Source organism: Lathamus discolor, chromosome 1 (genome assembly GCF_037157495.1).
Source record: "Lathamus discolor isolate bLatDis1 chromosome 1, bLatDis1.hap1, whole genome shotgun sequence".
Taxonomy (NCBI): domain Eukaryota; kingdom Metazoa; phylum Chordata; class Aves; order Psittaciformes; family Psittacidae; genus Lathamus; species Lathamus discolor.
The window spans coordinates 23,900,251-23,912,122 of NC_088884.1; the positions used below are offsets into that span (position 1 = coordinate 23,900,251).

At 50.2% G+C, this 11,872-nt stretch overlaps 1 protein-coding gene across 1 annotated transcript; it reads left to right on the forward strand.

Moving 5' to 3' along the window:
* The first annotated feature begins 4,851 nt into the window (after positions 1-4,851).
* On the forward strand, positions 4,852-9,690 carry PIM3 (Pim-3 proto-oncogene, serine/threonine kinase). The gene is made up of 6 exons (XM_065665238.1): positions 4,852-5,346; positions 5,630-5,739; positions 5,876-5,926; positions 6,181-6,544; positions 7,771-7,947; positions 8,098-9,690. Exons 1-6 carry the CDS (start codon positions 5,262-5,264, stop codon positions 8,280-8,282), a joined length of 972 nt encoding a protein of 323 aa, XP_065521310.1. The 5' UTR covers positions 4,852-5,261; the 3' UTR covers positions 8,283-9,690.
* The last annotated feature ends 2,182 nt before the right edge of the window (positions 9,691-11,872 follow it).

An 11,872-nucleotide genomic window follows, 5' to 3' on the forward strand; every position in this document is an offset into this window, starting at 1 on the left:
GCTCAACAACCAAGAGGAGACATATGGGAAGTGGAAGTGGGGACATGACAAGGAGGAATATAGGAGGATCACCCAGGGAGGCAGGGATGGAATTAGAGGGCTGATGCTTGCATGCAGTTAAAATTCAAGGATGTCAAGGGTAACAACAACTTTGCAGCCAAACAGGAGACTTGAGTAAAAGCTAGACCAGCTGCTGAATACACCAGGTGACACTGTAATACAGCAAATGGGTACTCAGTGTCTTCTTTGTCTGCTTCTACCAGCAAGGTCTGCTCTCAGGCATCACAGAGCTTCATATCAACCAGCAAGAACCAAGTTAGGGTCTCTTTACGCAAGCTGCAAATGTAATACAAGTCCATGGGATTGGAGAGGATACATCTGAGAGTATTAAGACTGCTGGCAAATGTCATTGGAAGGGCACTCTCTATCCCTCTCGAAAGGACACGGTGATCAGATAAAAATGTTATGTCTGTCTCAGAAAACTGCAACGAGAAGGATCTGGGTGATAACAAGCTGACCAACCTGCTCTCAGTCGCTGGGAAAATTGTGGAGCAAATACTTACAGAAACCACTTCCATTCATACAGTGCAATAATGTTATTGAGAAGTGCCATCTTGGGCAAGCTGTGTCTAGCCACTGATTGCCTTCTACAACTATATTACAGGCTCTCTGGGTGAGGCTAGAGTAGTAGGTGTTGTTATCTTTGTCTTTAGCAAGGCCTGTGATACAGTTTCCTAGGGTCCTTGCAGCCAAACTGTGGAGACACAGGTGGACTACAAGGTGGGTTAAAAACTGACTGTATCATTGGCCTCAAAGGGTAGCTAATAACTGAAGTCAAATTAGCACGATTCATAGTCATAGAACGGTAAGGGTTGGAAGGGACCTTCCCATGGCTCAGTGCAAGGGCTGATATTAGTTAACTTTTTCATCCATGACCTGCATGATGAGACTGTTTAGGAAGTACAAGGTGACACCAAATCAAGGGGGCTGTTGGTATACTGGCAGATGGAGCTGCCATGCAGGGAGACCTCAACAAGCTGAATGAGTGTATAACGGACACATTTGTTTTGATGTCCCAAAAAGACAAACACAAGGTCCTGCATCTGGGAGAGGATACACTTACAGAAGAGTGTAGGCTGGGACTAACGGTTCTCCAGGAAAGGATCCAGTGGACCACAAACTGAACAAAGTCAGCAGTGTGTCCCTGTGGTAGTGAAGGTTAACCACGCCTTGGACTGCATTAGCAAGACCATAGCCAGCAGGTCAAGGGACATGATTACTGCCCTCTATTCAGCACATATGAAGCCACATCTGGAGCACTATGTTCAGTTTGATCTCTCGCCAAATAAAAGAGACTGAAGAGAATCAAGCGAACAGTCATGAAGATGGCTAGGAGCTTTGACATACAAGGAGGATGGGGAACCTGGGAATACCAATATTCTTATCAACTTTAATGAACTTTTACTGCTAGAGCATTCTTAGCAGCATTTCTTATGGTCCCATTACGCAAACAGATGCATTTTGTCCCATCCAGAAGCCCTACATTGACTATAGGTATCTATTAGAGCACACTGATGCTACCAGGGCAGCTCCTGATGTGCCACAGCAAACTTTGAACTGGGCTCCACACAGACATTAAAAGGTAGCCTGAAGCTGGTACCGCCCCTGCTCTGCAAGCAGAAACTCCCATGGGTCTTCCATATGTCTGTGCCTGACAAACTCATGCCTGCTCAGGGACTGCTGCACAGAAAAATGATTTGTACATCAAAGAACAAACTGGCATCCTACCCATGAATGATTTTCCATTTATAGTTGGAAAGCCACTGCTAGAGAGGACAAAAAAAGTTTATAAAATATTTCTGCAACTATAATTGTTTAGGACCACTGAACTGCACGTTCCAAGCCAGATCAAAAGGAGCACCACAAACCCAAGAACGGCTTATGTGTAAAAACAGAGCAAATTCCTTGTCTGGGATCCATCTGTAATTCTGTCAAACCAAGAGTCCTTGTAGCTGTACACAAATGAAATGTCTGTCTGCCAAAATTAAGTGAACAAAGAACAAATACCCCCTTATCACTTTTTTTTTTTACAGTAGCTACCTTGTTTTCTTTAATGTTAAATATAAAATACCCTTCCTTTTCCACTGTTGTGAAAATACAAATCAAAATCAGAATGCCAGACATTGATCATGGTCTTCTTTCAGATTACCATTTTGCTTCAAATGCAGATGTGTAAAATCATGATGTACTCTTTTTGACTCAAACTACTGCAGCTGACACAACTGAAGTTGCAGCTTAAGAAGATTTTGAGGAAATTGTGCTATTTTCTTAAAGAGGTTCAAGGCAGGTATATCACTGACTTATCATAGACTGACAACACAGAGATAGATTTCAGAAACTGCAAATGCATTTGGAATGAAAAGGCCGGATGTTTTTGCATTTGCACAGTAGTGATACCTGCGTGATTTTGCGCATTTAGCCATGTAAAAAAGCAAGAATTAGTAACTACTTGCAGTGTCAATTCCCTAAATAATTCGCAGTTATGAATATTAATATTTAATGCTAGTTTTCTCCCTTTAAAATATTTACTATTTCAATAAGCAGAGATCTCATTTTAGAACTGAGAAACACTTCCTCTCCATTTACAGCAGTACTTATATCAAGTCACTGACAAGGATTATAGCAAAAGCGATACAGCAAAATTCTTTAAAATAAACCTGGAACGTGTATCGTGAGATCATGAAATCTCCCTACTGTTTGTACCTATTTACATTTCAGCAGCAATAAGCATAAGCACAGCATGCATTTGCCACTGTCTGAAGAAACTTGCTAAAGATTTATTTAATGTGATGAGAAATAGCCAAAAGGTAGGATATCAAATACTAACAAAAAATAAAATAGCTTTCTCTCACTGCCTTATCCGAGAAATCCAAATCATTAGCTTTAAGAAATGCGTAAATATGAAACCTCCCAAATCCTTCAGCTGCTCAATAAAGTGAATGGTTGAGTTTGGTTCCTCTACATACACCATGGTCTGTACAAGGGGTAGTAACTTTTACAGCCTAACTCATCTAGCTTCAAAAAAAACACATACTGGAACACGAAGGGTTGAAACTGCGCCTGAAAGCTTGACCTTTACATCAGCTGGTCTAATCTAATAAAAGATATTACTTCTCCCTAAAAGCCCTTGCTTTGTTTATGGGCATGACTGCCTGAGATTACAACACTACTATTATCAGACAATGCCAACTGCAAGGCTCTCCCAGTGCCCAGGGTGGGAAAGACTGCCAACTCTTCAAGTAATCCTCCAAAAATACCCTCACGTTAGGGATCCCCATGCAGAACCGACATCTCCAACTTCAGTGTTGTCAACCATGAGACACCACCATTATGCACCCTGGACTGCCAGAAGGGTGGCAGTGCCCAGGACTACAGTGCTGTCAAAGAGGTGGCCATGCAGGGATGAGGTGCTGCACGCTGCCGTTCTCTACAAACACTGTGGTATTCCCTCGCTGAGCTTCAGCCTCGTACATCTATCTGCACGCCATTCCTCTGCTTACCTGCACCTGAGCAGTACGCTACGGAACCACCACAGCAGCTACCATGATACCCACCCAGCACAGGACCAATTTCTAAGCCAGTGGCCCACAGATTTTGCTGGGCAGGCACTCGGCAAGATCCGCCGTGTGCACTCGGGCCTTCCTCTCCCCATGAACTCCCCCAGATGCCTGCGCCTCCCCTCAGGCAAGGCCGGTGCCCGGGGCCTCAGGCGGCAGTGCCCCAGCCCCCGGACCGCCGCCTCTGCGGAGGGGGCGGCAGCGCCGGCAGCCGCAGCCCGCCCGGATTCCTGTTGATGCAGCGCCCCCTGCGGGGCGGGGCGGGGCGAGCCGAAGAACCGCGGGCCCGCGCAGCGCCAGGCCTCGGCACGGAGCAGGGCTTCGTGTCCTTTCCCGGCACGGCGCCCGGGCGGGGCGGGGAGGGAGGCAGGGAGGGAAGCCCTCAGCTCGTCGGAGGCGCGCCGCCGGGGCACCGGCGCCCGCCGTCGCGCCGCAGCGGCCCCGCGGGGCTTCCGCCCAGGGAAGCTGACCGACAGAAGCAGGCGCGGAGGGTGGGCGCCCGGCGGCCTCCGGCGCTGGCACGCCGCCGCGCTGCACCGAGAAGGGAGCCGAAGGAGGGCCGGGGGAAGCGCACCGGCTTTCTGAGTGACCGGAGTTTGACACCCGTGCCGGGGGCTGCCGGCGCCGCAGACCGGCGTACCGCGGCCATGGCGGCGGCCGCAGCCGCACCGACACGCACGCCCCTGCCGTGCCCTGCCCCGCGCGCCGTGGCGCGAAACGGAGCGAGGCGCCCTTCCCGCAGCCGTGGGGCGGGGCCGGGTCGTGCCGCTCGCGCCGCGGCATTCCCGCCATAGCCGCTTGGCCCTGCTCTTCGCATGCAAATTAGGCCCCTCCTCATTGGCCCCGCCGGCAACCCTTTCAAAAGGGGAGCCGCGATTGGTGGCGCGGGGCTGCTCACGCAAGGGGAGAATCTCCCCCTCCCCCCCGCCCTTCTTTTTTTTTCCGCCGCTAACGCGCGGCGCGCCCTCAGACAGCCTGTAACGCTGCGCGCCGCTTACTACAAATAAATAGTTCCCAGCGCCCCCATCTCCCCCCCTGCCCGCCCGCACGAAGGGGCGGGACGGGAGGCTGCAGTCACGACCGCCGCAAGGCGGGCCCCCCGGGGCGGGGGGGAGGGGGCCGGCTGTGGCTGCGGGGAGAGGTGTTTCCCTCCCTCCCCCCGCCCCGCCCGCCCGTACCCCGCGGAGGGATATCCTGGGCGCGCTCGCCGCGCTCTGCCCGCACCAAAACATTGGGAGTTAAGAGGCGGCTCGGCGGCGCCGTCGGCTCAGAAGCGCGCGGGCAGGCTCGGCGGCGCGCGGCTCGCACTGCAGCGCGCAGCCAGGTCCCTGCCGCCGCGGCCCCCGCAGAGGCGGGCTCCGACCTCGCCCGGCTGCCTGCGCTCAGGGAGCGGCTCTCGCCCTTCGGGAGCGCCGCCTGAACCAGCCGCCTTTCGCCGGAGGAATTAGTGCCGCCGCCGCGTGGGCCCGCGTCGTTGGGGACCCTCGAGGACTCCGTCGGTGTCCGCCTTCGGCCGAGAAAGGAGGCGCGCGGAGGGTCTCAGCGGTCCCCCGGCCCCGCGGGAGGAGAGCCGCGCCGGGAGGACGCCGGCGGTGCGGCCGCGGAGGACCCGCCGTTCACCACCACCCCCCCGCCTCTCAGAAGATGTTGCTCTCCAAGTTTGGCTCGCTGGCTCATATCTGCAGTCCCACCAGCATGGACCACTTGCCGGTGAAGATCCTCCAGCCAGGTACGGCGGGACCGGCGCCGGGGTGTCCTCTGCGAGAGCGGAGCCGCTCCGCATTACCGGGTGCTGGGGCCGGCGCCTCGTTGTCCCCGGAACTTCGGGCGCCCTTTTATTTTTTAAGTAGAGGATTTTTTTCTTTCAAATACAGTAAGCAAGAGCCTTGGTCAGAACTAGGGCGGCGCGCATACTAAGCGCCCAACGGGCATTTTTATTACTATCATTTTCGATTCCTGGCGCAGCACGGCAGCGGGCACTAACGCATTGCGCTTCCCTTTCGTTTCCCCAGTGAAAGTGGAGAAGGAGCCGTTTGACAAAGTCTACCAGGTGGGCTCCGTGCTGGGCAGCGGCGGCTTCGGCACCGTCTACGCCGGCAGCAGGATCGCCGACGGTTTGCCGGTGAGCCGCGGGACGGGCGGACGCGGGGGGTGGCCGTGGGATGGCGGCGTGCGGGAGCGCGGCGCGGGGGGCTGCGGGCGCAGGCGGTGCCCTCCCCGCCGCAGCTCACGCGCCTCCTTTCCTCCGCGCTCCGCAGGTCGCCGTGAAGCATGTGGTGAAGGAGAGGGTGACCGAGTGGGGCACGATTGTAAGTACCGCGGTGGGGAAGGGGCTGCGGGCGCGTTGCGGGGCTCCGGCGCGGCGGGGCTATTGTGTGGGCGGCGGGGCCCGCCCCGCTGGCGCGGCCTCTGCGTCGGGAGGGAATTTGGCGGGGGTTTGCCGCCGCAGCGCCGCGCCCGCCCCTCGGACTGCGGCAGCGGCGTAGGGGGCCCGGCGGCCGCGCCCTCCCCCCGCCCCTCCGCCCGCCCCGCGCCGCTGACCCGCGCCCCCTTCTCTGCCCAGAGCGGGGTCATGGTGCCCCTGGAGATCGTCCTGCTGAAGAAGGTGGGCTCCGGCTTCCGGGGGGTCATCAAGCTGCTGGACTGGTACGAGCGGCCCGACGGCTACCTGATCATCATGGAGCGGCCCGAGCTGGTGAAAGACCTGTTCGACTTCATCACGGAGAAGGGCGCTCTGGACGAGGAGACGGCCCGCGGGTTCTTCCGGCAGGTGCTGGAGGCCGTGCGCCACTGCTACGGCTGCGGCGTGGTGCACCGGGATATAAAGGACGAGAACCTCCTGGTTGACCTCAGGACAGGCGAGCTGAAGCTGATCGACTTCGGCTCGGGGGCCCTTCTCAAGGACACAGTCTATACTGACTTTGATGGTACGTGCCCACCCCCCGTAGCGCCCGGGACAGCCCGGGTTGGGGCAGACCCCTGCCGCCCTTCCACCCCGGGTGATGCCCTCCCCACAGCCGCCGTTTCTTCCGCTCCTGGCGCCCGGTGGTAGCGAGCCTTGTGGCTGACGCAGGGGTTCATGTCGGGTCTATCGGTAATGGAAACCTTTGGACCCGAAGCAGCTTAGGGGGTGTTCAGTTGCGTAGGGAAGAAGCGATTCCAGGCAGTGACGCAGCAGTTTATGTTTCCCTGTCTTGGAAAAAGCGATTTTTTTTTTTTTTCCTAGAGGGCGATCTGTTTACACGGAGGCTCCGACAGTGTCAGATGTTTCCATGTGTGGATACGCAGTTTTTATACGCTTCGTTTTTTTTAACTTGAAGCGGCAGCTCCCCCCCTCTCTTTCTGCCAGTGTCCTGGAAAATCCCGCATTGCAGATTTTAAAGCGATACATATGCTCCCTGGAAAAGCCGGGATGTGAGCTTCGGGGCCCGCCTTGGCGCTTTGGAGGGGGAAAGGCTGGAAGTAAGCCAGGGTGTGACAGGGAGTGTTTCCCCCAGCCCTGGTGTAACGGAGGACTTTCTCCCCCACACCTTCCCTCCTTGCCAGCTGCTGCACTCACATCTGTTTGTTGTGAAACCCGAAGCTCCGCTGCACATCACCCGGCTCCCGGTTCCGTTTGGTACCCGGGGAGCGGCGGGCACCGGGGCAGAGCCGGTGAAGCCGGGCAGTAGTGGGGGGGGAAGCTTACAAACGTAGAAATGGTAAGCGGCCCTATTTTGTTTACCGGCTTGCGGAATTGGATAAAGCGGATTAGCCTGGTGTCACACGGGCAGAGCGGGGTTTCACCTCCCCTCCCCGCCCGCCAGCCCCCTTTGTCCTTTTGTGTCTATTTTTGGTGCGATGCTGCAGACGCCACGTGGTCAGTGAAAGGAGCTGCCTCGGTAAACAGTCAGCTGATGGGCTGCGCTCGGCCCTGCAGTGGATAGCACGACCGGATGAGCCAAGTCTGGTGGTGGTGTAACCCCTTGGGTGACCTGACGTTACACCGCTAATGGCTTTGGCACATGAGAAATACAAAGCTTTTTTTTTTTTTTTTAAGTACCACATGACAAGCTTATGAATTTAATTTTATCCCTGCTAGAATGAGCTGAACAATGGGGAAACGCCATAAACCTCGACTTATTTTTTTTTTTCTTTTTCCTCCTGCTTTTAGGAACAAGAGTATACAGTCCTCCAGAGTGGATCAGATATCACAGATACCATGGGAGGTCAGCAACAGTATGGTCTCTGGGAGTTCTGCTGTATGATATGGTTTGTGGAGACATCCCTTTCGAGCAAGATGAAGAAATCTTAAGGGGGCGATTATACTTCAGGAGAAGAATTTCACCTGGTGAGTTGCCCCCTATACAAGCGATGGGTTTTTGTCTAATAGACCTTTGACCTTGCATAGGTGCATTTCTTTACTTAGGATTCTCCTTTTAGTTTCCTAGTTTAAAAGCACCTTTTATGTTTTTGTGGTTTTGTTTGTTTTTTGTTACAGAATGTCAACAGCTGATCAAATGGTGCCTTTCACTGAGGCCTTCAGACAGACCAACACTTGAGCAAATATTTGACCATCAATGGATGCACAAATCTGAAGTCGTGAAGTCTGAGGACTGTGACATAAGGCTACGGACCCTTGATACTGACGTATCTAGCACAAGTTCAAGTAATGAGAGTCTGTGAATTACTAAGGACCTCGCACTGGGAGGGGAGCTACAAGCAGAAAGACCACAGTGCTGCTGCCAATACTTAGGAGGGGCTAGAAAAATGCATTCATTATTCTGTAGTTGAATCTTTGTCTGAGGGACTTGATTTTATTTTCCCCCTTTGCTGGTTTCTGCTTTGGAATGAGATTTCCTTTGGAAACGCTGATGTTTGGGAGATGCAGGCCAGTACTTAGTCAAAGACTGACCTTATTAAGAAAGCAGTGACCTCTTGAATACATGGTAAACTTTTTTGCTCTCATAGAGCCTGGACTAGATTTTATTTGCTTTTGAGTGCCTTTTTGAAAGCTGCTTCAGTGGGACTTCTTTTTTGAGCTGTGTATGTCCAAAGAAGATCCAGTTCATTATAGGAATTTGCTCCCTTTAGACTCAGTGCTGGAGGAAGCAGCTCCTATGATGCATTGGAGAACATGTTCGGTGATTGAATGAAGTAGTCCCATCCACTGGTGATGGAATACTTGAACACAGACATTTCACTCCTGCCCCCCTGCCCCAGACCTTTTCCAGATCCAACCCACCTCTGCTGCTCAAAATATTTCCTATAGCCTGCACAGAAATACGAACAGGTATATCAGCTTTTTTATCAGAAACATTTATTCATGTTCCTTTTAGCATCTCTACCATTGGGCATGAGAAGCCCCTTTCTCAACTCCCCCCGGCCTTTTGTCACCCTGCGAGTCTTAAAGTATGTATGGGCATGTTGAATGCACAATCAATGCAATATTCAAGGACTTTACGTTTTTTTCCATACCTGTATAATGTGTTTATGTAAACTTGTTTTTTCCCATGTACTATACAGTTATTTATTGTTTGGAATTTAGAAGACCCACAGGTTTCAGCTGTGGCTATTTATTTGGTTAATTTATTTGGTTAGAGTTACTCAACACTGTGCTTTCCCCTCCTTCTCTCCATGGGAATTCTAGTGGTTTGCCCATGGCACTTTTTTTTCTGCATTCCTGTCAACTTTTGTTTAAAAAAAAAAAAAAAGACAAAAAAAATTTCTGACCTTATAAATTTTTGTTGGAAGATGGAAAATTGTTGTACAAAGTCTAATTTAAGGGAAATAGAAAGACTTTTTAAAGTTAGTCAGTATGCCTTTTGTCTGGTATTACTGTACCAGAAATGTAAAGTAATGCTGTTTGGAAGGGTTTTAAATTATTGACATTGTACAGTCTCCGTGCATTGGCTCTGGAAGGTAGAGTGGCAGAGTCATAAACCTTAATTTATTTTAATAGCTGTGTTTCTGTGATCTGGTTGCATTTATGCAGCTTGGATTTGGATTTTTTTTTCTTCTGTTTAACAGTGTGAAATGTATGGAGATCATATTTTTTATACAGGTATTTCAATTAAACTTTTTTTGTATATAACAGTTCTGTGTTTGTGTGCTCACTTTTCCCTTCACTGCTGCTCTTGATACCACTTGGGGAACATGTGTTCTCTTAACTTCTAGCTTGTAAAGGCCTGCAGTTAATAGATCTATGCCATTAAGCCCTGACCGTTTTGGAGAATTAAACGATCCCCTAATCTTAACTGTATCTACTCCATTGCTGTATTTGGTGTTCATTTGGGGATGGTGTACAATACAAAAGCACCAGTGGCCTGCGTAGAAAGGGGATTAGCCAGTAATGGGAGGAGAGGGGGTAGCTCTGTAAACACTGAATAGCTGAAGTGTCACCATACTTGCTGCCCTTAATTGTAGCAAGTATTTCTTGTAGTCACTGCTGGTAACTGTTCTAACAGTTGACATGTTTACTTTCCATTACATTCAGTTTCCTTCTTCCTGCTTACCCTTTCCTCCTGGGGGGTGCACAGGGATTTCCTGTGCCCTTTACAGGAAAGGGACAGCATTCTTGGAGAGCAGGGTAACTGTTTTTCTTCAGCTCCCTCAGATTATTAAAAAGACTGCTGTGTCATTTCATAAAGTTCTGGGGAACACATGCCATTCTCATCCGTAGCAAAGGGCAAGAGAAATATCCATCTTAGTACGTTGGAAAACAAGTCTTGCAGACTAATGCATTCTTCCTACTTTCTCTGCAGCTAGAGACTAACCTGGCTCAGTCCTTTGTGGGCATGGTAGCTATTACTAGGTTTAACTACCACAGAGGGATCTACAGAGCACATTTAGGGATGTGTTCAGTCATTAAAGGTGCTTTGTAGTAGACACAGCAAAGGGCTAGGCTTAGGATCTGTTGGTTTTATGTTATTTCCCTTTCTGGGGATATTTCTGCCAGCTCATCTATTATTTTGGATCCCTGTGGGGAATATCTCACTTGCTGACATCGCATCAAGCTCCTGATGCTAACTAGTTTAGACTCAAAACGCTACTGAATTAGCAGGAGGTAAAGCAGAAGGGGAAAGACCATATTTTTTGCTTGCAGTTATCTGATGACATGGGGAGAAGGTGAATAGCTTTTTCTTGGCCATATAAACAAAGTTCAAATTACTCTTGTCAGAAAAAAAATAACTACAGTTGTGTCCATCATTTTGGCTGTTTTCTGGTTTTGTTTTTTGTTTTAGACTTGTTTTTCCAGTTTTTAATAAAAATCTGTACATATGTTAAACCTAGTCCCTGTGAAACACATCCATGAAAATCCCTTTTGTTGGAACCCTGTTCACAGAAATTAAAGATCTTATACTTAAGTGTAATTTAATCTTAAATTTGCTTAAGAAAATCACTCAATCCTACCTGAATTGAAGAACACTTTGAAGTGAAGATTGGGAGTTTTGCTTTGGAATGAGAGGTTTCTTTTGCTTAAGAGGAGGGACTTGGGTAAAGCTACAAGAGAGATGATCCCAGTGCCTACTGCAGTTCTTCAGGGAAGCATGTTTCTAACCACAAGTGGTCCCTGGAGAAATTCCAGTAGCTGATGATAATTAACATCTTCCACTCCAGTGGCTTCACATGCTCGCAGCTGTTGAGAGGGGTGGTAAGCGAGGCCGTTCGGGTGAGCTTCAAAGGGCTACCAGAAAAGCAGTTCTAAAAATACATTTGTAAAGCTATTGTTGGTGGCTGAACTGGGGACTTTCAACGTTTCCACAGGAGCCTATGTTACTCGCCTTAGCTTCATAAAGAATTACTGTTGAAGCAGCCTGTTTTGAAACGTAAAAACTAGGTTTTCACCTTCTGCTACTGAGGCAAAATGCATTAAAAGGATAAAGGTCAAAAGGACAGGGGCGTGAGTGCTGACTCCCCTCTGGGATTAGTTCAACATAAAAGGTGCACTTTCAGTACTGTGCAGGCAGCTTTAGTTGTGAAACTCCCCTGTACACTAATAGAAGCCACGTGGCTGAAACACCATATACCGAAAGTAATGATTTGTAAAAATAGCTTTTCATTACAGCTGAAAGTCGGAAAATGATGTGTTAATATAGCTCCATTAGCTGAGTGTTACTGCCAAAATGAGCAAGTAAGTGACAGCTCTTGGTTTCTCCTGCGCTTCTATCTGGTATTTTAAAATCGTTAAATGTTACTTCTCTGGGATCCTCCTCTTCATACTCTCCCCCACTAGGTTGGTTTTCAACAGCACAGAGCTTGAAAAGTAGAATTCA